This window comes from Onychostruthus taczanowskii, unplaced genomic scaffold (genome assembly GCF_017590055.1).
Source record: "Onychostruthus taczanowskii isolate IOZ18803 unplaced genomic scaffold, ASM1759005v1 scaffold62, whole genome shotgun sequence".
NCBI classification, from domain to species: Eukaryota; Metazoa; Chordata; class Aves; order Passeriformes; family Passeridae; genus Onychostruthus; species Onychostruthus taczanowskii.
This window is the reverse complement of record NW_024503901.1, coordinates 3,695,569-3,721,230: the sequence shown is the minus strand read 5'-3', so window position 1 is coordinate 3,721,230 and position 25,662 is coordinate 3,695,569. Positions and strand designations below refer to the sequence as shown.

The 25,662-nt window shown below is 38.3% G+C and overlaps 1 protein-coding gene across 1 annotated transcript in view; it reads right to left on the bottom strand.

Moving 5' to 3' along the window:
• The window catches only part of SCEL (sciellin), a 78,424-nt gene extending 53,292 nt beyond the window's left edge, over positions 1-25,132 (bottom strand). The window contains exon 1 of the mRNA XM_041419932.1: positions 25,064-25,132. Coding sequence (XP_041275866.1) covers positions 25,064-25,132 — 69 coding nt within the window. The remainder of the gene's footprint in view (positions 1-25,063) is intronic.
• Between the last annotated feature and the right edge of the window lie 530 nt (positions 25,133-25,662).

The following is a 25,662-nucleotide window of genomic DNA, read 5'->3' as shown; positions in this document are numbered from 1 at the left end:
GCAGTTTTTAATCATAAACTATGTGAAGGAAAGGAGAATACATTTCATTACTCAACACATCTGCAACAAGGCCTTATGAGCTGGGAAGCTGAAGAAATAACTGAGCTTTCTTCTTGCCTTTTCAAAATACTTGTCCTTTGATATCAGCTGGCCGATAGACTGGTATCAAAGTCAGTACATTTTAAATATCAACTTCTCCTTCCCTTTTATTTTGAGTAAATTACATTCTTTACAAACTGTTTTCCAAATTGTGAGTACTTTGGAAAGAATGTTGGCAGGAAAAAAACTTTTACATGAGTTTTAATGTTCAGTACATGAAAAAGAATTGAAGGTTTTTTTCATTTGTTTTTGTTGCTGTTGTTAAATGAAATTAAAACAAGGCTGGGCTTTGAAGTAGGATTATTTTTAAATAATTTGGGTGATATTACAAGGGAAAGAGAAGAGAAAACAGAATGATTATAATTATCTGATGTAATCACAGAGGCCCAGATATGTTCCTCAGGTTCCAGATCCTGCCACGGTGCAGTAAGAGCATACTGTGAAGAACCCAGTAATTTCAGGTGTAGGCTTCTCTGGATTTCCATGCAGGCTATTAGCCTGAGAGAGCTAAATGCCAATTAATGTGTAAGTTAAGAATTTGAATTCTACTCAATGAAGGAGATGCCAGACCAGTGACATCAATTTTCAAACACTTGTTTCCTCAGAGCTGGGCGAGACTTTCCATCACAGGCTCTATTTAGCAAAAAAAGCTAGGCTACATCAAAAGCTAGGCTCCTATCTTTAAATTTATCACTCAAAACACCCGTAATGTAATCTCACACAAAAGTAGATTAAAGTAGGTTAGAGGCTTGGGCTGCAAAAGTTACTATTTCTCTCCACTGTTTTGAAAGGAAGCCTAAAAATGACAGGTCAGATTTAGGCACCTACACTGTAGATTCCTATACATGTCAGATGATTCCATGTAATGGCAGAATTTCAAATATTTTTTTTTTATCTTGCAGAAAGCAATGGCTTCTTGTCATATTAAAAGGAAAAGGAAACAAAGATGCAGGGTTTTTTTTTCTCTCTGTCTGATCAAAATTCAAGATTATTCTGCAGTCGTAACAGTACTGAATCCATAAAAACATGCTACCCTACTGCACTGTGGCCCCTCACACACAAAAGTGTGTCTAGAAAACTATAATCTGGCCATGTACGAGTCTGAGACACAAAGAAATTATAAGATGAGAGAACAGAGAGGAGAGAAAAACAAAAAAACAAAAAAAATTGTGCTTTCCTGAAAGTTTCATCCCTTTCACTCATGGGTACTAAGCAAATATTACTTTTATTCTTAGAAAGAGTATGTCATATTTTTCTGATTTGACTCCTCTAGCTATACAAACAGTAAAGCTTGAATTTTGGGGTTTAACTGCTTTATGTGTATATTCACTAAGTTCACATCCCTGATCTCAAGATAAAACAGTATAAATGAGATTTGGCATCTTCTATGAATTTGTGAATAGAATCTCAGAGCATCGCACATAATCACAATCTTTGAATTCTAAATATTTTCTTAGTTTTCTTAATAGACGTTTGAAATAAGAAATTCTGCTGCAGAATATTTGACACTTCTAAACTCACAGTGCTGAACTCACTTCAGGCTGAAGCAGAAAGCTCCAAGCTAGTGAGCTTCACTGGAACATAATTATATGGCCAAGCTGGGTGTGTGAAAATATCCAGTGTGCACTGGAGAATAAATTGCTGGGTTTGGTTTTTCTTGATTTACAAGTTGCTATAAGTGGTGCATGCTCCCAGGGAGTGGTGAAAAGTAGGGGTGTGTTAAACAGGTTTAAGAACATTTTAAAGAAACACTGTCAGGTTTGAAACATAGTAGATTTGGTGTACATCCTCCCTCCTTCCAAATAACATTTTCTGTTTCTGTGGTTACAAACAGCTGAGCTGCACACTGACTCTCTGTTTAAGCAATACCACAAAATCCAGTGTAGCAGTTATGTGTCACACTGTTGCTCTCCTTTTTTTTTTTCCTTTATTTTTGCCATCAGTGGGGAAATGAAACTGCCAGAATTGCTGTTCTCTGCACTCCTTGGAAAGCTCAATGCACATGTCATTGAGTTCAGCCAGTAAAATCTTGTGGTTTTCTGCAAAAAATAGCTGTGGTGAGGACAAGCAGCTTCTGGATCAAACAATTTCTCTGCTAAGAGTTGTACAATATTTATTTGTTAGTGCTGCTGGGCCTGCCACTTCAAGTTCTGAAACTCCCCAGTATAAAGTCTGGCTGCAAGTTCCCAGGAACCTTGGAAAAGTCACATGATTTCGGGCCTAAATCTATTTTGCTTCTCAGAAGTTTTGCATGGAGAATGGACATAGTTTTAAATCTTCTTTACACACAGCACTGATTTTGAGCCTTGGATACCTAGTGGATATTTCCTTCTTCTGGATATACTACTGGATCTAAGGATAATTCCAACTGAAAATAAGAGTAAATTTTCTTAAACAGATTTCACAAGAGATGTCTGGAATATCCATTTCAATAGGTTGTTTAGTGTAGAAGAATAGAATCAGCTGAGCAGAGTGTACAGAAAAAAATTCTGGACGTACAAAAAACCATTTGCCGTTATTGCAAACAACACTGAAGTCTTTGTTTGGAAGGATTTAATGCTATTCTCTAGGCAACATTTTGAAACCACTTTGTCTTCCCAAAGCTGTTAAATCTCTTAGTTTTATTTCTCTCCCCTGTGGCATTATGCTATAGTACTTACAGTGCTATTCAAAATTTTATAAAATAAAAACATTTAATGCCAATAGGTCCAGGAGAATCATAGAATGTCCTGAGTTGGAAAGGATGCACAGAATCATTGGGTCCAACTCCTGGCCCTGCATAGGACATCCTCAAGGACCACACCCCATGACTGAGATCATTGTCCAAACACTTCTTGAACTCTGGCAGGTTTTGTGTCATGACCCTTCCCAGGAAGCCTGTTCAGTATTTAGGTATTTGAGTAAATGCATCTTTTATATTCCCCCTTCCAAAGGTAATAAGGGAGCACCATGACATGCTCATAAATCATTGTTTGCCAGAACAACACTTAGCCCATGAAAAGGGGAGAGTGGAGTTGTGACTTGCAAGTGCCACTGTTTGGAAGACACGGAGCAGAGGGAGACTGAAATTTGGAAGAAGGTATCAAAGTAACTGAAGAGGATTTGAAATAAGAATGAAAGAAAAATATGTCAAAGGAAAAATAGAAGTAAGCAATAAAGGATCTCAAAGGTCAAAGATCAGTCTGATTTCATATACTGACAATGCAAATCCTCCATGCAGTGTCCATGAAGGGTTTCAAGAACAGTGTCCTTGTAAATGCAGATTAATGTATCCTTCTGTTTTAAGCAATGGTAGAGATGTTTGTGTAAAAAATAGAAAATTCTTTGCCTGGAAATTTTACACTTTAGAAAAACTGCAATCAAATGAAGAGAGACAGGATGAGCAGTGGTGTTGCATGAGAACTGTGCTATGAACAATGCATGGTATGTCAGCTATTCATTCCACATGGCTTGTGTTTGGGACAGATTAATATCTGAATTACGCTGCAGAAGGAGCAAATAAAGGCAAACACAGAGGATGAGAAAAGAGGGTTGATGAGTTGCAAACAAGGGAACCAAGTGATTTGAAGACAATGTTGCAAACAAGCAATGCTCAGAAGTTTGGGCATGAGGGCAAGGGCATATACAGCCGCTCCATACAATTTTTTTTAAGGTTTTTGCAAGGTCAGCTTCCTTAACAGCCAAAGGTATCACTGCAGGTACTGCATGTCCAGGAAACACCACAGAGATTGTCATGAACCAGTATCTCTATCATTTATCTAACTGTACAGTGCAGTGATCCAGTAAATGGGTGTTGACAATGGGTTTTGCAGTGAACAGCAAGGGTGTGGTTTCTTTATCAGTTTAAACTGATCTAGTACCACATTCCCACTGAAAGTAACAGTTGTGCCTGGCCTGTCCTGCCTTTGTCTGCGCTCTCCAACTAGTCCCTTAGATTGCCTTGGTCAGATCACCAAACATCAAGATGTAATTCACTGCAAGTCTCATAATCAAAAGAACAGAAGCAAAGCATGTGGAGAAAAATATTCCAGGTAGGCCAAGTCCATTCCATTGCCAGAGTGTGTTTGCATGGCTTACATCAGTCAGGAAACCAGCCCTTTCAAGTTAGCACCTTAATTTAGTAACTATTGGGACCAAAAAAAACCCTCAAAACCAATATTTTAACCTCTCTCTAAATTCAGTTATATTGTTACAAGTGATTGTTATTAGTAGTTTCCCTGCCCTAACAGCTTCAGTGTTTTTAATACAAGAGGTGTCCCTCAGGATTTCAATTGAAAGGATTTTCTAACAGTTAGAAGGAAACATCTACAGCCTTTCTGAGGGTGTCCAAGGTTTCTTGAAGTACTGCATTAGCTTTTCTCTCATCTACAAATCACACTTTGTTCAGACCTCTACATGCATACATCTGGGAAAGGTTAGTAAAAACATAATTTGGTAAATATGGGTCATTTGCCAATTGTTACATGTTCTTTTCCATATGGAGTAACTTTGTCTGATATCAACACTTTTTTCATATTAGTGGCCTTTGATATCTTTCAGGCACTTCTGGGAAGGGTAAAATTTGGGGATGGGATTTGAATGACAAGAACTATTGTCACTTGAGGTTTAAAAGAAGCTGTCTGACCTCCAGAGTAGTAAAATGTGCTCCAGTACTTTAATCATCACTGCACTGGACTCACTCCAGCGAACCATATCATTTTTGTACTGAGTAATCCAGAACTGGACACAGTACTTCAGATATGGCCTCACCAATGTTGAAGAAAAAAAGGATCCTCTTCCTGATCCTACTGGCAGTGTTCTTACTAATGTAGCCCAGGAAGCTGCTGCCCTTTTTTTGCCATGAAGGATGTGTTGGCAGCTCATGGTCATCTGGTTTTCCATTTCCTGAAAACCTTCACTCCAAGGACCTTTTAAGCAAAGCAACTTTCCAGCCAGTGGCTCCCCAGGTTGTACTCTGTACTCGTGCTTGGGGTTATTCCTCCACAGATATAAGGGCTTGCCTTTACCATTGCTACAACTGAGATTCCTCTCTGCCCTGCTCTCCAGCTTGTTTCAGTCCCTCTGAATGGCAGCACAACCACTGGCACACCAGCCAGTCTGCCCCGTTTGTACCAGCTGTGAATCTGCTGAAGGGGCACTGGGCTCCTTTGTCCTGATCACTCATAAGTATGGAGAACAGTATCAGCCCCAGCACTAAGCCCTGGCATACAGCACTAGTGGCTTTACCAGATTAGAGTCAACCATCTAAAGCACAGACCATCCTGCTTCTTGTGATGAAAGCCAATATCTCTTCTCCATAAGCAGCATGTACACCATATATAAATTGTTACTATCCCAGAGGGAAGACCAAGCCAGAATTAATAACTTTGAAAAGAAGCCCGTGCTTTCTGTCTTTAATTATATAGGTCTTCTTTTCATGTGACAGCATTAACCTGCTTCCTTCCTCATTTTGTTCCATTCTTGCCACATCCCATCTCTGACAACCATGCAGAAAAAAATTAAGGGCCTCCTTGAACACTTCGTTTAATAACAAACAAGAAGGAAGGAGGTAATCACCCATACATTGGCAACTCTATAATTATAAAGTCAATGAAATGTAAACCATCTTCACTACCACCTTCTAAATAATTTCTTGTAATTACTAAAATGTACTGATTTATTTTCATTCTTCTGTTATGACAGAAATTACTATTAAAATGTTTGCAAAAAGAAAGAATATTAGAAGCCCAAAACACAGGAAGATGTTTAAATGTAAGCATAAGTTTGTATTAGAAGCAAAGGAGATGAACATAATAAATAGGCATGTTTTATTGCAGTATTTCCACTGAGGTATTTAATCACTTGCAGTTTTGTGTAAGTACTAGAGAAGTTGTTCCATGATGAACATCCAAGTTAATCTGAGTACAGATGTACAGTATCTCATTAGCAGTAGTACTGTGGAAGGTAAAATAAACAACTGCTTTGATTTATCAACAAGGTACAGAATATGCATTCAGGTAAATATATGACCACACACTAGAAGCAGACTTCATAGATAGTATGCAGATGAGTGAAACTTTAAGCACTACTTTATGTGTTTTAATTCCACAGTAAATTTAATATATGTATAATACAAATATTAGTTTACTGAGTTTAAATACAGTCATGTACAAAATTAAAGTTCCATATGACAAGCTTTCTCTATAGTTGTCCTGAAAAGTGTGCCACCGTACAATCAGGAGGAATCTCAATTCTGGCCCCTGGGCCGTTCATGCAGTCTCTGATCCCAAGGTGGCCACATGTCCCTTGTATTACTTTCTCATCAATTTGTAGCTAATGGAGTGGTCCTTAGTCAATACCTTGAGGAAATGGTGGTGAACACCCACCTGTCTCCAGTTCCAGATGGCTAGAGTTCAGAATAAGGCTCCTGCAAGGCAGATGTAAGACATTCTCTGCCCTCAGTAATTCTGCACTGACCACTCCTAGGTGACTGTACAAAGGGAAAGGGAATTTCAGGTGGCTCCATAATCAGGGATCCCTGGCTCAATGCATTCCTTAAGGCAGGCAGAGATGGACTGACTCAGCTTTGAGTGTAAGTGGCAGACAAGTCACTGGTGTGGTGAGGTCACATATCCTCTGGTTATGTCTGACCTCCCTCGAACTTCTTTACTTTTATTGTTGAGACGTTCAAAAGTTCTACCCATAAATTCAGGGAGAAAGTTGAGATTAAGACCAAGAAAAGTGCAAGTTCTGAAATCGTCACAAAGCAGCACAAACACAAGGGATTAGATTACTCCCTCATAACAGACACAAAGAAGAATCTGCTCACTTCTCTCAGTGGATAGTGATTTTCAGTAAACACACCTAGGCATGTCCAGGTGTGAATTGTTACAGGTCTTGGACTGGGATGTGCCCCAGTAATTGTTGCCCCTGCCTCCCAGCCCCATGCAGTGCCTTCAAGTCACAGCAGCCATTCTATTTTGTTACACTGAAGATTCAAGGAAGGATCAGACTTGAGAGCTTCTGCTGTAGCTCAGAATCACTCAGTGCAATACACAGAAAAATCTGTGAAGGGTTTATTCATTATTTCTGGCACCACAAGATGAATTTTCAGGAGGCTGCTCAAGCTGTATGGACAGATGTATTACTTTAATATTAGAGGAAGAGCAGTGCACTTACTTCTTATTGCACCATCCGCTGAAGCATCTCCCTCCAGGCTCTGTCAGAAACAAATTACTGTCCTGGATGGTGGGTAGGTATAATCTAATGTGTCCATGCCTCTCTAAAGGAAAACATTAAAAGCAGAAGGGCACTTCTTCCTACCACCCTTTGCAAAAGAATAGAGTGATTCAAACCAAGATACTGCCATTGAAATGTTACGAATATTGAAGCACTGTTAGCCCCCATTTTTAAGTGTGATAATTTATTTAATTGATTTAATTTTCTACACTCTCTCTCTCAAAAAAAACCCAAACATATTTTCATCCAAATACTCATTAGTGCAAAGATCACAGGACAGGACTATATAGACAAGTCTGAAGAGGAGACATAGTGCTAATTTAATTTAATCATCTATTAAGTATTTACATAAATACAGTCCTGTAAGGAAATAAGCTTTTATTTTGCCAAGAGCAGTTCCTTGAAGGATGATATGGCAAGAAACCCTAAACATGTTATTACAAAAGATTATTTAGAAGTAAAAGTGCTAATTTTAATTATATTGGATAATACTGAGTCTTCCCATTCTTTCAAAAAATAATTTATTCTGCTTGCACCAGTTGATAGTTGCTTTCAGACACAGGGAGTAGGTTTTCCTCCTCTAAAAAAGTTTTATGTTCCATCCCCTTGGAAAGACACACTCTGTCTGAAATAATACAAGGCTTGGATAGTCTTCACCTGACTGGGCAACTGTAGAGAATAAAACAGCCCCTCACCTTACTATGATCCAAGACAAGAACAGCTGCTTCCAGAGGGGTGGGACTTTCTCACAGACCTCTTCAAGGGCTGCCTTCTATACTGCAGTTACATCCACAGCAATCCCTTCCCTAGTTCACACTTCCTGCCAGATCATTTAAGGACTCAAACCAAAGCAAACCTATGCTTCAATGCAGGAAACTTTCTTTCAGGAATGCAGAGCTCAGGCAGCAACAGCATAATACAATAGTACTGTTCACTTACACCTCCCCGTGCATTCTCCATTAAAAGCACTACTTAATTATTTCACAAATTAGGAGAATTTGACTGTAAATAAATTTTGATTTTGCTATTCAAGCAAGAAGGTTGCAAAACAGAAACTGGTGTAAACTTGAATGATTCTGTAGCTCAGAGTTCATAGCAATGTTCACAGTGGTAAAAAAGATACAGTATTTTAACAAGGAGGTTCTGCTAGAAAAAATGCTGACCTATACAGTTCTATGCACTTAGTCTTTTGAAAGATTAGACAAGTTCTGTAAAATGAAATTTAAATCTAAAACTGGAACTGTAAAAAAAACCTCAGCCTGCCTGTTTCCTCTACCCAGAAAAATGTCAACTCTGTAGGAAGATCACTGCATTTGGAGTTCCCTACTGACATACATACATGCCTCTGTAGGGGTATCTGCATGGCTTGAAGCAAGTATCTTGGTGTCTGCCTCACATCTAAACTGGGAGAGGAATATCCAGATGACCTAAAAGGAGTTTGGTGCTCTACAGGTTTTCAGGGAGGCTTAATGCAGCAGTCAGTGCTGGACACATAATACACCAGAGGAGATGCAGAAGCTTTATTATAAAACAAATGTTATCACTGCTGGTGTAGTACAAAAGGGCCTCTCTTGTTTTATCCAGAGTTTATGACATGTTGTTTCGTTTGTGATTGGTACACTCCTTTTACCCAGGAAAAGGTGGCCACAGCTGTGCTGCCTCCTACCTGTTAAACCAGAGGTTACCACGCTCTCCTAAATCAAGGACACTGCAGTTTCTTAGTCTGGGCATTAACTCATCCATATTTGCACACGCTCAAAGCAAAAGCACAAGGGAAATGCAGGAGCTTAAGCCTTTTTCCTAAAGAAAATGTTCAAACTACAAATTGTGGAACAGGAGGTTCCATCTTCCCACACGCCAGACACCAGGAGAAATAACCATCCTCTGTTTTTCAGATGGTGCCTGTGGTACAGCCCAGAGTTATTTAGCTATTTTGCTTTTTATAACCATATATATCATCAAAATTTTGTCTTAGGACCTGAAAATGATTTAAAAAAATCACTTGTCCTGTCAGGGTATGCTTGCATCTGTCCATAAGACCCCTGCTACATTTGACAAGGTAAATCCACAAGCTGTGTCATTAGCTCTTTTCAACCGCCTGAAAAAAATACAGATTTCATAGTCCATCACAAAATCTCTCCACTTTTTCATCCTACAACACCATCAAGTTTTTGAATCCTCCAGTTGTGTTACTCAAAAGTTATGATTGTTATAAATTGTGAAAGGTGCTTTATACCCTGAACTATATGGGGAAAGACTATCGAGAGGAGTCCAGCTCAGAGCCTCCAGGTGTCTTAGCTATCCCTTCTAGTCTGCATCCCGAGCACACACTTTTGCCTGTGAGCAAAATTAATGTCTCTCAGTTACTGCAGTGTGGTCTTTTTTATTCACATGCATTCATTTGTCTTCAGTTAACAAGAGAACTACCACCAAAAATGAATCCACAAGAGGAATTTTAAGAGTTAAACCAAAGAACTGACACTCCTCTTTCTGCACAGATCATGCAGTGAAGAACATACAGACACTTGACAGACTTTATTCTGGGAACAGGTGCTTTTTATAAAAGTGATATTTAATCTTACACTTGCTTATTTGTACTGAAGATTCTCTGAAAACAGAGAGCGACACCGAATTGCCAAATTGGGTTCTAGAACATACGCACAGCTTGGTGCAATGTGTACTTTGAGCACTAGGTGGAAACAGAGCAGTGAAAATAAGACCCGTTATCAACCCTTCAACACAACAAATGGAAGAGATTTTTTCAACAAACGTGACAGATCCCAGAAGGGAGGAATGGCAGCTGAAATCCACTTCATTTTGTTGGGGGGCTTCTATCATTCTATCCTCTTTCACACACGAATAAGAGAAAATATTATCTTTAGTCTTGTTAAAATTGATTTTAAATTTTCTTGCTTTAAATTTTGGGATACCTTTATTCAGAGTGCTCAGATACATTTCTGTTGGCTACTCTTCAAATATTTCCATGGGCACATAGCAATCTTTCCTCTATTGCTATTGCAGTTTTGCAAAATTTTATGTTGAACATATACTGCTGCTTTTGTCTGCTGCCATTTCCTTGTTATAGATTCTAAACAAACAAAATAGTGACAATAGAAATGTAATGCTTTCCTTTCACTTGCTTATGCAACAAGAAAAACAGAGCTAAAAAAGTCACCCTAATTTTGCTCCTTTTATGAGACAGTTCTAGGAGACTCTATCATAATGTTTTTTGGTTTGGGTTATTTTTTTTTTTTTTTCATTTCAGGAAAGAGAACAGGAACAATATTTAGCTTTGGATGGCAGCCATATTTTATATATTATGTTGCTTGTGGAAAACTTGGCTACAGAAAAGTTCATATGCAACTGCAGCAAAAGCTCACAGAAATGAGGAGGAATGATGTGGCATTGCACTGGAAACCACAAAGCAGAAGTGAGACACACCACAGCAGTTCTGGTCCAAGCATTCATGGTCAGGATGGGACATCCAGGCCTTCTCATCTTACTTCCAAGATCAATGGTGTAAGACTATCCATTTGAAAGGATATAGCCATGATTTGTACAGTCTCAAAAGAGCCAGACCTAGTCATCCCTCACCCTTTCAGTAGTGTCTGCAGAGCTTCAAAGGTCTGGCTTGAGAAGCTGGTACAATAGCAAGGACATCTCTAGTTTTATTTAGAGTTCATGACATGTTGTCTCATTTGTGAATGTTACCCTATTTAATTTTCACTTCTTCCAAATTCTTCTTTTTTTTTTTTCTTTAGCTAAAACCTTGGTGATTACCCATAAGCTGCTCAATCTCATTATGCATGTTTGCCCAAGTTCTGCATCTATGCCCACCTTTTAACCAAGAGGCCAGATAACTCATATCTCAGGCCAATTTTATGAACTGAAGCAGATTTCAATTGCCTGAGGTGACTTAGTCAATCAACTCAGATGCCAGAGCAAGTATTCATACTGATGGAATTCAAGTCAAAATCTGAACCGAACTTGAAACCTGTTGAAGCTTGGGGGTAACTAAGACTATTGTTCTAGATCCAAGAAAATATAATCTTCTATCTACTGGGTAAATACAATCAATAAGTTACATTAAATTATTTCAAACACATTTTCTAAACTCTGTAGGAACAAATGCTAAGCTAAACTCAGAGCTAATATCAGATAGGTGCATAAACCTACTGTCCACAATCCTGAAGGAAGTTTGTGCATGATATATAAAATGAAGGTTAGATAGGTCAAGATATAAATGCAATTACAAAGTATAACCTTAGATTCTGGAAAGGTTTTGAGGAATTCAGTGCCAGTTGCCATTAAATTAAACCTGGCAGTGGGATACTGTTTATTTCCTCAAAGATTTTTGAAAATAGTTTAAAAACTAATTAAATTACTTAGGACAAATAGTGTCTAGCTTAGTCCTTTGTCCCTCATGAGGTGGTCATCCCAATCCTTACAATTATGGTTATCTTTTAGAGAAGTCACACATTAAATAGCATTAAAATTTCCTTGCAATATAATAAAAGAGTGTCACATATCCTTCACTTACAACTGAAAAGTGATGAATTCCTAAATAAAGTACAGGAATTGTTAAAGACATCTTTAAGAGGTTCTTGTATACATTCACTAACATCTCTGCTTGAAATATTGTCAGAAGATACTGGCATGCATTCAATTTATCATATTTTTCCAAATCTGCTAAGTATTTAGAGACTGGATTTTGTATCAATGGGACTTTTTAGTAGTCTAGCTACATGACTGAACAGTTTCATGACGGCAGCTTAAAGAATTCATGTACTGGTTCTGAAATAAGATGGGAAAAAGTACTTTTCAGGACAGTCAGAACCCACATTACAGATGGCAGGAGTACAGGGGAAATTCTACTTGTAAATTAAACAGAGATTATATGGAAAACACTGCAAGTCAAACACATATGTTCTTTTTTTATTTCAAATTAATTTCCATTTTAAGTTCCTTAGCTAAGCTTATTGCTACAACACAGACTTACCACTTCTGGCGCTGAAGACTGTAGCTCAGGAGAGTCTTCCAGATGCAAAAACTTCCACTGCTCACAAAGCCTTTGAAGACTTGACCGCTGGATAGAGGATGCCTGATGTGCCTCCAGTTACTTCCAACAGCTAAAATCCCTTTTCCACCAAGACTCAAGTTTTCAGGCTAAAGCAGACTGGAAGTTTACCTCTGCTGTTATCTGCTTTTGCTGGCTGGCAGTTGCTGTTGGTGACTGGAAGTGTTACTAGGAGTGGTTTTGGCTCTGAATAGGATAGCTGTGAGTCAACATGTGGGATAACTCCAGACATGCCCAGCTTTCCTCCTGCTCTGTAAACACAGTGATCTGATACAGAAATCTGACTTTAAAGCACTTCAGCTGCATTAAGTGTATCTCTGCCTTTCTGACACATAAAGACTGGCTTCATACTCAGCCCAGCAGTCATGTGGCACAGGTTCTTTTTTGAGGCACTTGAAATTGCAATGAGTTCCTTGCCTGCAAGGTCAAGCATGAGCGATAAGCATCAAAAGTGAAATCCTGGTTGCTCTAAAGCCAAGAGAAAAGTCCCATTGATCTCCATAGAATAATGGCATTGCCTCAAGACTCTGCACATCAGTTTGGAGGAGACTTCCCACAGAACCCATTTTTTTCCTCTCCATTGTACTGTTCTGGCCACTTCTTTAAATCTCCTCCATCTGGAGCCAGTATTTTCTACCAGAAAACCCCTCATGACAAATTTCCCTGTCCTTTTCCTCAAACAGGCTGCTTTTATATTCTTGTTTGCTTTGATCAAGTGAAATTCCAGCTAATACTGTTATCTGGAATATTAACACACTATATTTTTTTTTTTTAGGTGAGTAGCTGTGTTAAAGCAAGAATCATTCAGCTGAGCTCTCTAGAGTATGTCTTTATGCTACACATCAGGAGGATAGCAATTGCTTTCCTGGGTTTAATATCACACATGCCACACAAGTCTTGGCAGTGTAGAATATCTTCTCCAGACAGACTGGATTTGAAGCAGGTGACCATCAGTAAGCTGTATTTATTCATTGAAGCTACTAATCGACACAGTAAAAATGGAATTTCATATATGGAATGTTAAACAAATATAAATATATTCAGTAGACAAACTGCTACTGTGCTTTTGCAGGGGAGGGCATCAGGAATTTGTGTTTCAAATGTTTAGAAATAAGGTGGTCATAGACAGAAAGAAGATAGATAGATAGATAGATAGATAGATAGATAGATAGATAGAAAGAATATAGACATACATGGCTATATTCTTTGCAGTCTCTGCCTAATCCTGCTACCTGTGCTAGTGAGTTCATTTCAGAACCTGCTCAAATAAGCAGAACAAACAGATATAAATACAGTTTTCAGAATGTCTATTAAGAAAATTCAAGGAGAAAAGAAGACAGAAAGAAATAAGAAGACTGACTCCAGTGAAGTCAGTATTCCTCCAGGAGTGGCTACTTATATCACTTACTTATCCACTTATGAATCTGTGCATTTTTGTCCCTAAAATATTTTAGGATTAAAAAGAACCCTTTGATCTTTACTCTGACATCCTGTAAAGGCCATTGACATCCTGTAAAGGCCAGTGAACTGCTCTGAGTTTTGTTTATATTAGAATGCATTTTTGTAAGATAATGTGGATAATTTAATTTATCAGCCACTGTAGTATACATTTATCACAGATAGCAGAAAACTGGATCCTTGCAGTGATGCTAAATCTGCAAACCAGATATTTGCAGAATCCATATACAGGGCATAAAAAATTTGCTCATTAGGTCATCAAACTGGCAGGGCATGAAAGAACTCCCAAATGGTTCTCAGATAATTTTCCATCATCCCTTAACACTGTAAAATTTATTTGCCATTGGATCTTTGAGTAAACAGCTATAGGTTAATCTCTCCCTTAGCCAACAAAATGTTTGACAGCACTTGATTAAAACGTAAGCAAGCATCTTAGATGCAGAGCTGCTTGTAAGGCATATTTAGAAGTTGAAGACTTACCTAAAGCAAAAAGGAGTTTATCTGTGTGGCTTGCTTAGCTTTTGGATGCTGGTCTTCTTCTTGGTATCTAAAATGTACTGAAAGCAATTAGTTATGAGCTCTGCATACACAGGTGTGCACATGCATTGACGTACTCGTGTTTAATTGTCTCTGCATCAAATTTCTCTTAGGAGTCTCGGATATCATAAACTGTAATGATATTATACAACCAAATAGACCAGTATCTGACAATACTCAGTGAACAGCACTGAAAATACCATTTATATAATAATACATTATGTTGATACAACCCTTTCTTATTGAACTAGTTCAAAACTGAAAATTTCTTGGAATATTTAGCATATGCCATCACAACATCACAGTGAATTATTAAGTAGCAGCCCTAACAGCATTTTAATATGACAAGAGTGTATTTAATGTCAGTCAACAATGAGTGTAACTCTAAAAATATACACTGTCTGTGAGTCTGTGTTTCTTGGATAGTAATTCAGGACGTGTTAATTTTATAATGTCAGTCCTCTGTCACCCCATCAAAACCTTTGATTCAGTGACCCGTACAAAATGGCACAAGTTCAAGAGCATATCAAGGAGTGGAGAGCTTAGAGCACACACAGTTACTTACAAGTATTATCATGCACTCAGAATAATTGCTACTAAAAAAAGCCAGGGTCTATCAAGCAACATTTTAATCTTAATTCAGAGTAACTACAGTGTATTAAGTCCCTCTCTGCAGTTTCTAACTGGAGATCCTTAAAAATATTTTCCTTTCCAGCTGAAATTACAGGAACTATTGAGGAATTCTCGACTGGTGCTTCCTCAAAGTACAGGAAATTACAACAGACTTTCAGTTACAAGTAGACACAACTCCTCTTTCATTGTTTTATTTAGATTAATTCATTTAGATGGCTTTTAGATTAACAATTCAAAACCAAGGTGAATTTTGACTGATAGCATATCTTCTCATAGCTGTGCTTTAATTATAAGCCTATTTGGCACATGAAAAAGGAAATCTTGTCTTACTACACACAATATATAGAAGTATAACTTGTATTTTAAGAATTCAGTTTGTAGTATTTTGTGTTAACTGTACAGTTCTGTACCTTCTATCACTCTAGAGAAGACAAATAATAAAAATGCACATTGTGTATAAATTGAAATCAACTGCTTTTGGTCTTGAATAAAGAAATCACAAAATCATGTCATCCATTACAATGCAGTAGGGACACATGAAACTTTAAGAGAAAAAAATTGAAAACACCCAGAGGTACAATTGTTTCATTCATAGAAGGTAGCTCAGCAAATCTGTTCTTCAGAATTGAAATTACAATTACAAATTACAAATTTTAAACATCCTAAAGTATTCCAAGACATAGAGGACATATGCCAGTCTTAAAGACGGCAAGAAATTCTTGTAAAATCTGCTGTGAACAAATCCAGGCCTGGTAGCTAAACCAGAAGGAAATATAACATAATTACTCCCAGTGCTCTCACGGGGCCTTGCTCAGAGTCATAACAGTGAGAAGCAAAGCTGTGCATCACTCTTCCCATTAATTAACCTGTTTCTTTCTACAGGTGCGACGTAAGAAAAAATAAAATTATGGAGCCATGAACTGTCACCAGGTCTCTGAGCTGCACTGTGCAGAGGGTTCCATGGGAAAGCCCAGGTAGCAGGGAGCAATGCCTGTCTCTTGCTGTGCCAGAGGAGCGCACGCAGGCGAGCAGACAAAGAAGTCAGCTGGTCACTTCAGCTTCACAGAACCGGTGATCTCACCCTCTCCTCCCACGAGGACACAGTAAAGAGCTGCTACAATTTGACTGATTGGTTTTATTTTATTACCTACTCTCCTGATATTTAAGAGAAGTTCACGCCCAGTTCTTGATCACTTAAATTAATTTCAAATTATTGGATGCAAGCCAGGTGATGATGACAGAGCTTGGGATTTTCATCTCCCTATATGAAAAGAAAAACAGTGCTGGACAGTTACACCAGTGCTTTTTAGCAAGGCATTAATAAATCTTGTGGAGATTACTGATACTGATGATTACTCACAAGCAATACTTGAGAGCTCAAGTTCCTGAAAAGAACTAGGTGCCTAAAATACGTATTTCAATGATTATTTGTGTATTGAGAATGTCTGCCTTCTCTGTACTGATGACATTAAATTAATTCATTAATTATAGAATACTACGGAAATGCTTTGCTTGACACAATTTTATGTTTGTATAAAAGTAGTATGAGTATGAATGAAATCAGCTTCATTTTGAGAATCTTTTTCTCATTAACAGATGCCTAGGTTTATTCATTGTCATTTAATAGAAGAGTTTAAATTTGTCTCATAAGTAACAAAAAATATTAGTAAAAAAATGCTGCTTCTCACTGCCATGGAAAATAGCAACACTATTTTAATGGCTAGACTGACTATCTACAGAACTGAAAAATGGATAGCAAAAAAAATCTACATGCCCAAATCTACATGCCCTATACAAGTGACTGGACTATTTCAGAACTGTGTCACCTGACCTACCTTGTCATTTTGCATACTGGAAAACTGCTGAAAAAACCACATTTAATATAGTTTGGTTCTTATGATTCTTCCTTGCTTTGTGGTTTTGTACCCATCCCTGGATATTCTGCAACCCTGCTTTTCCATTTCTTTAAACAAAATCTGCTGCTTTGATCATCTCTAGCATGTGCCAAGACACAAGACAGATGCTCCAATGGTGCAGTTGTGCATCCTCAGAAGGAAACTTAATACTGGAGAAAAAATTACCTCTGCACTCGAGATTAAAGCAAGGATTTACTCTTCCTTTGGTTATTCTCCTGCTACAGGCAAAGTGCAACTGCCTCTGCAAACGGCCAGGAGATTCCCACTTTTCTCAGCAGCAGTGAATAGCAGCTTGGGCTGGATTGTCCAGATTTGCAAACACAGGAAACCACCTACAAACAGCTCTTAGGAATGCAAAATGTGCAATGAAACATGTGGCAACACTGACTGATTAATAAATACATCGCAGATGGAAAATGGTTACACAACTAAGTGGTAAAATGGCCAGCTTAATAGAAGGACAGATTATAGAATGCCTTCAACAAAAAAAATTTAGAGAAGGAAGGAAAGAAGGGAGGAAGCGAAGGAGGGAGAAAGGGAATAGAAGGGAAGGGAAGTGGAAGAAAATATTTTTAAAAGGGAGAGGGATGGTGGAAAGACTTTGTATTTGATTTATATATATATATATATATATATATATATATATGGGGTTTTTTTAAATTTCCTGATGAACTGCATGAGTAAATAAAAAGATTATATTAGAGCATCACAAAAGTTCTACAAAACAGCCTTCACAATTTACATATGCTGAGTTCATTTTTGTTTTAACAGTTTTTCTGTAGTAGAAATCTGTGCTCCATCTCTTCCCATCCCCTAAAGATTTCTGACATCATCACCGGGACTGTGCTAACAATTCAGAATGACTCGGTCATGTTCTTCTGCCAGATCAAGCCCAACTGTTCCAAATCAAGCAGGAACTCCGTGGTTTCAGTTAGACACTTCAAATATTTCCTTCTGAAAATAAACATTATCCCTTATTTGCTATGATCAGATGAGAAGAGCCACATCTTAAAAGAGTCTTGAAATTTCTGAGATACCAAAATAGTGATGTTTATTGGTCCAAGTAAATCCCCTGTAAATAATTATCCAGAGTTAATTGTTTAAATACAATCATAGATTTATACCAGAAATAACATTTATTGATACACCCATTTTGCTATTACATTTTTGTACCAAATAAATTACTCTCTCCAATGACCAGGTATGCAATCTCTTTCAGAAAAGAGCAAGATGAAAAATAAACCCATTCACTTAATAGGGCTCTGTCATCCTTTCTTCTAAATCTCAGAGGTATTTATGCTTATACAAGAGTCAGTTACAGTTCATCATGTTGCTCCAGCTCTACATTTGTAGCAGCACAATGCCATTAGTCATTTCCAGAACCATAGCTATTAGAGATTGAAGTGACCTTTTAATGTCATCACATCCTACCCTGATTCCTACTATCCATGGCAACAGACTAATGTCAAACACACAATTATGACTTCACTGCAAAGTGTAGCAACAGAGAAGCTGATTTCCAGTTTTAAGCTAAATTTTAGAACTTTGAGGCTTTTGCCATCCAAAATTAGTGAAAGTTATTTGTATTCCATTTGTAAGTTGTTCAATAGTCAAGGTATTTCTGACCACCCATCTCACACTGGTACCTAAATAAAAAATAGATTCTTTTTTGCAGAGGAGAGAAAATTAAAATGGCCACATCATGCAGAAATTGGTGTTTGATCCAGGAATATTTCAAACAAAGGACAGCTTTTTTATAATGTGGGAGAGGACTTGTGTTTTCTGTATTCCATACCCCAATCAAATCATGAAGGTTCCTGTATTGCAGGTCCATATCCATTTTATATAATATGGACTCCAGTGCCACCCTGCTCCCCATCAGACTAAAATAACACATCTGCAATAAAAGGTGTTGGAACCTGGGATAAACACAAGGTTCACCAATGTTGTAGTGTAAATACACTTTTGGAGATGAGCAGTTTCTATCTGCTGCATGTATCTGGGTGTGAATGTACCTGAAATGCATCGCTGTGTGAAGATATTGCAGCTTGCTTTAGCCCAATTGCAATGCAATGCAGTTTTAATGTAGCACTACACTTATGGGAATTGGCCCTCCCTTGGAGGTGGGAATACTCACCCTGGGCCACTGCCATGCTAACACACATCTACTGCTTGTAAAACCAGAGCTGATGTGCATACAGGGGTATTTACTGAGCCATACCTGCCCATTCCAAGTGCACTGTGCTTCACTGAAACTGACTGGAGAGTTTGCTTGGTATAAACATGAAACCTTAATATAGTAGAAACGATAATCAAGCCTCCTTTACTTGTGGTTAATGACATTCCTGCAGAAAGTTGCTTGCCTTGCAAGAGTTTGAACAGCAAGAGTAATCATATCAAGATCATTTATCATGAATTGAGATGTGTGACTCAATTTTAGCTGGACCTCCATCTCGAATGGGATTTAAAGGACATTTCAGAAATAATTAAAACCCTCACAATTATCTTAGAGAGTTGGAGTCCTATGACATCTCACCTCTGATATAAACCCACAGGCTATTGCAGCCAGAGACCTATGGTAATATAGCACTAGGTAAGTGCAAAGTGCTTAAAAATGTATTCAGACAAGGTCATGTGTGAAAAGGAAATTATTTTGTAATGAAGAAGATTCATTTTCCACTGACATTCCAGCAATCAAATAGAACAAAAGAGAGATATTCTTAATTTGTCTCCATTCAGATGAATTCACTCTGAAATAAAAAAGATACCCTTAATTTCTCTTCAAAAGGACTGAACAGGACTACACAAGGGCTTACTTAAAAAGTTGGCTCAGAGCTTTGTAAAATGCAGAGTTGGGAAACAGCATCTGCGGTTTTATATTTCAGGGATGATGCAAGGTTTTTCAACCTTTAAATTACAGCTTGTGCAAGCAATACTCTGTTATTTAACAGATTTGCAGATGTGTCCATCTCCAAGGTAATGGGCATTGCATTTCTGTCATTCAAAAGGCTGTGATTCAAAATAAATCAAAGAATGAATGAATCCAATCCTCTCCCTCTCTAAAAGCTTCTAGACACTACTTGGAGGGATTCTAGCAGAGACTATAATAGATTTGTACTAAAGTGTTGTATCTGTAAAGAGCTTACAGATAAAAGAATGAATTTTCGAAGGAAGGAAGGAAGGAAGGAAGGAAGGAAGGAAGGAAGGAAGGATTTCTTTGACTATTGAACATAAGACAAATAGCTGCATAGGTTTATGACTAATAATATCTGCAGTGATGCAAGCTAAAATAACAGTTATTCTCAGAAATAAAAGCTGAGTTCAATGAAAGGAAATGTTACATGTGTACAATCACTGGGAAACACCGAGTGGCATTTTCCCTTTTGACCTTACATGACAGTGTAACATTCCAATGGAAAACAGTGCCAAGTCTCAGTTCAGCATAAAAACAACACTGAGGAAAATACTGTGTAGCAAACAAACGGAACTAAAAACTGTTTCAATATAAAAAAAAAAAAAAGTCATGCTTGGAGCCATCAGCATCTCTGAAAGCCTGTTTATTCCGTTGTCTGAAATCTGACAGGCCCATGATGAATTAAATGTACAATTAAAAGAAGTGTTTGGGGCAAACTAGAAATGCTTTGTTTTCTTTTTCACACTAGGACTCAGCTGACTTACATACCACATCACAAGATGCAAGGATGTGGCAGCTCTGCCCTTCTTGCTGTGTGACAAAAAGTAAAAAAAAAAAAAAAGCTACGATAAAATTAGAAATGGAAATCTTTGAGGCTTAATATTATGCAAGATATTCTGTAATAGAGGAATTTTTTTTTTTTTTTTTTTTTTGCACTTCAGTTTCATTATTTGGAGTTTGTGGCTGACAGTTTACAGAAATAAATCTCAGGGAGTCAGATTTGTGTGGGACTTAAGTGCTGCCTCAGCTCTCATAATGCTCTCTTTGCATTGGGTTGGAAATATCAGGCTGTTAACCTGCTTTTTCTGAAATAAATAAATAGTATCTTTTACTACGAAACATGTAAGATTTTACCAGATTGTCAAAGGTGTTAGTTGAAATGAATCTTCTAAAAATTAACTTCTTTGCTGTGCTGTGCTGTTTTCCCTTCTGAAAAATTTTCAGACTCTGACCCCTGAGAAATTTTAAATTTTTGACTTCCCAAAAGGGACAGACAATAAAGACACTGTCTGTAGAAAAGAAGTAACACTGTCCCTGTACAACAAAAGTCAGACTTCTCTTCCTTTTCCACAGTCAGGACAAGGATACTGAAGAAATATTTTTTAAGGGGTCCCCCCTGTGCTTTTAGTGCTACTTCCTGGGCTGGGAGCAGAGAGATGAAGGTTCCCCACAAGAAGGTTTCCCACCAGCTCCAGAAGACTATGGATCCAGAAAGAGATGCAGGAAGATCTTAAAAAGAAATCCACCTGGTTATGTCTATACTGGCAGACCGACGCTGACATTGTGATTTTGCCTTCTCTGTTGTTAAAAAAGTGAAACAGTCCCTGGTATGAGGCCCTGGCCGGTTCCCAAACAGATCCTCAGCTTAGGCCCAGAGTTAGAAAAGCCATGCACTATTTCCCAATAGTTAGCTGGGATGTAGCAAACTTGTTTATGAGCCTTCAGTTGTAAGAACAAGACTAGACCATGCCAGCTGGCCAGAGAGGATTGAAGGAAGGTTCCTGGCACTGCTATATTTACAAGTACAGGGATAGCCCTGTGTTGATGAGACAAAATCTGTGGTGTTTACTACTAGGAATGGGATGAAATCAGCATGACTCCCAACATTAATAACACTTGTGGAAGAGCCAAGAGACTCAGAGAGGTGAAAAACAGCTTATACCCCGTAGAACAGTAATGCTGATTTGAGTAGGGAGGAAAGCAGATGGAGTGAATGGATGTGCTGTTGAGAGAGGAGAAATAGGTTCCTCCCATCAGATTTTTGACATTAAAAGTCCAGTGATTTTCTTTTTTTATATTGCTCAGTGTTTGCAGATGTGTTCAATATGTTCAGGATTCAAGATTTTTTGTTCCTTTGTATCATGGTCAACTATATTTCATGGCTTTGAGAGCTGTTGGCATTGCAGCAAACCAAGATGGGCTTTCCATGTTGTGGGCTTTTGTTATAAATTCAAAATGCTGAGTAAACTCCCTCAAACTTGCCAATTCTTTTAGACAAACTATTGTGAGGCATAAAAGGCTAATCAAGCTGAAAGGAAAGGAATAAGTGCACATCTTCTAAATCACCATACTTTATAATCTTTTCAAATGGATTTTCTATCTGTAGACAGCTGACCATCAAGTTCGGTAGCAAAAATAAGCCCTCTTTATTAATTTGAATTTTCTGGTAAGGTTCACTGCCTCTGCAGCAAGAAGTCAGATAAAATCCCAAGATGTCAGGTTGACAAATTTTAATAATTGCTTTGTGTTGGAGGAGGGAGTGGTAATTTTATACCATTACCCCTTTTTGAGATTATCCAATTGCCAAGGTTAAAAACTTGTTTCTATCACCTTCAAAATTACTTTGAAATAAATAAGGATTATTACAATTGCACTTGTAAATGAAAAAAAACTCATTTAGACTCACCAGTTTTAAATTCCTTTCCTTTATCATTCTTAATACAACAAAGTCAAAAGAGGCTAATAAACACTATCCCTTCTTTAGGAATTCATTAAGATAGATTAAATGCTAGGTTTTGACTATCTCATTTAATTAGAAGATAAATTTAGTTTTAGTACATGGAACCACTAAAGCATATTAACAGCTGTTTTAGATAGGTGTTAATTTAAACCCTAAACCAGCAAAGATTTTGCATGTCCCTGAGTTCAAAATGATATGGATATTTTCCGTTTACACAGAGTGAGCTGAATTGAATGTTGATTTTATCTGCCCTCTATTTTTGCTGAAGTTTCATTTCCTGTGTGAACCCGTTCTGCAATGGCATTTTCACTGATAAATAACACACTAGAATCTAATGAAAGACAGGAGATCATCTTACAGCATTTCTTATTGCCTTTTGAAATAAATGTTTCGCCCATTGCCTCCTCACCACATCTTCATTAAACTGCCACACCCATATAAGAACTTATGACAACAACGTATAGAATACACAAATTTAAGGAATGTAGGGGCCCCCAAGCAAATTTTGTTTCCAGAAAGATTCACAAGAAATTGACAATATAATAGAGATACCTTGAAAGTTTTGCTAAGATGGTCAGAGGAGAGAAAAGTCTGTGTCCTAATTTGCCAGTGCCACTTGATGTGGCATCTGCTGTCTAGGTGGCAGCACTGCTTTTGAACTCATCTCTACAGGAATGTCTTCCCACTGCACCACGAGGCAGAGCCAATCCTGACAAGCCTAAATCAGCTAATGATTTCACACCACAGGAAGCCAAGTTGTGGAATGATGACAGACTACAATGTGCCAAGTGCCACAGACACACCGGAGATGTGCATGTGAAGAGAAAGAACAACAGAACACTTCCTCCAGAGCTGATCTGTTTTCTTTCTACCTAAAAGGGCCTGGGGTGGAAGTAGTGTTGAGAATGAATATGTGGCTCTGTATCCAACACTGCAAGAGCAAGTCTGCTTTATGTACCCTACCCCCAAAATCACACAGACTTGCCAATTCCTTCTTGTTTGGTTTTAATTTGCTTTATGAGGATTGACCTAACATACATATCCCAAGGGTCACACCAACCATAACCTGATACCTCTCATCTGCTTCACCTCCACAAAGATCCCAATCCAGTACTTGATGTAAAAATAAGACAAATTGCAATAAAGTGAGGTTCCATAAAAATAGCAAACAGACTTTGTAATTTTTCTTTATGTACCTCCAAAGGCAAAGATGACAGTATCACCCACTCTGTGTCAAATTATACAAATGCTAGGACACTCACCAGGACCTGGGACTTAGTCCATCTTTTGTCCCGAACCTGATGGAGGCTCAAATCCACATCTCCCTTCTCTGAAAAGGTAATCTAACCATGGGGCTACGAGTCATGCAGACAAACGAACAAATGGCAGAATTGTATAGTGCCACAACTCCAGAAATAGAAGGAAGGAGCATCTGAACCCAAAGTAGCCTGGTAGAGAAAGGATTTATCTAGAATGTGGAGAAGGTGGGGTTGAGCTCTCCATCAGCAGAGTAGGGATCTGAATCTTAGTTTTTCAATGTTTGAGCATGAGCTGAAATTATAAAGGAAAAAGCAAAGATAACAACTCTATGTTATTATTTCAACTTTCAAAATTAAGAGTGTGCCCACCCTGAAGGAAAAAAAAAACCTGTCTTCAGGTGGAGACTTTTAGTAGCACATCACAAGTAGAAAAAGCCTTGTAAAAAAGAAGCAAGGCACAGAAAGACTCACAGAGCACACTCTGTGCCAATTCAGATGCTGTACTTGGCTTGGCGGTGCCATACCATGAAGTGCTAGCCAGTCTGGCTTTGAATGCCAGCTCAATGCAGAGAACCACTATTACCCTTAGGAAAGGAATGGAAAATCTACATCAACTTTGCATGGCTGCAAAGGCATCAAAGAGCTCTTGAACCAATGTTCAAGTGCAAGGAGGGAAGTTTTTGTCCACCCTTTTCTTTCTGCTCCCTCCTACCTTTCCTTCAGCCAGGACACAAAGAAAGTGCAGAGCCTTGTTCCTCCCCTCAAATCTGATTTGGTGAACCTTCTGTTGAGCACTTAGGGAACTTGTTCCATTCACAAAGCATGCAGACAACACAAAGTGTTCTCATCACTCAGTTAATGTTTTTTCTTATCTAATTTCATCCTAGAATTTCTGCCTTTTAAAGCACAGATACAATGTCCCTGGATAATAAGATCAGGGATATTACCAGCTATTTATTTTTATACTGGCATTAAAAAGGCATGTCCTGGGTCGGAATCTTAATGATTTCTCTACAAGTTTGGTATTTACATTCTATAGGCACATGGGAAAATATTGTAAATATTTATAGTACTCTGGATGTGGAGACTTGAAAATTAGCAGAAAGAAGGTTTCCATACTGCAGTGAAGACTGTGAACATTTGCTTTCCTAGATGAGATGTGCCTATTTTCACTTTGAAGGCTTGCCAGGTGGTAAGACTGAGTTAAAGTACCTGGCAAACATGAGTTCTGGGTACATCTGAGCTGTCAGTTGGGCCTGCTCCTATTGCCCACGTGCACATGCCGGATCCTTCATGGAGCAACTTGGTATCCACCCAGCTAAAACCTGGAAATGACTCAATGATAAAACCATCTCAGGGCCTGCTCCAATAAGCACTATGGGTGGAAGCAAGCCAGCTCCCACCACCTCCACCTGGCCCAGCCTTCAAACCCCTTCCTAGCAGGCAGTGAGCTGTCATAATACATAACCCCTTATGCAAGCACACCCTTGGCATCCTGCACAAATACACCAGCGTTTAAGATGCCTGGGAGTAAGTGGCTGCAAGGGATAGCTGCTGCATCTGTCATATCCTGGTGCTATAGATAGGGCCAGGCTGCTCGAGGGGGCGTGCAGCAAGTTGTAGAACACAATTCACTGATTGAAGAAGTGGGAATCCATCCTTAGAGCAGGTGGTGGGACCAGCACAGACACAATCATCCTTTCCCTGCTGAATCCTTTCAGACAGAGGTTGCGTGCAAGCCAAACCCAGCAAAGTTGCAACTGAGAAAAGTCTGGTTATGCCAACTACTGAAGCTTATTTGAAGCTCATTT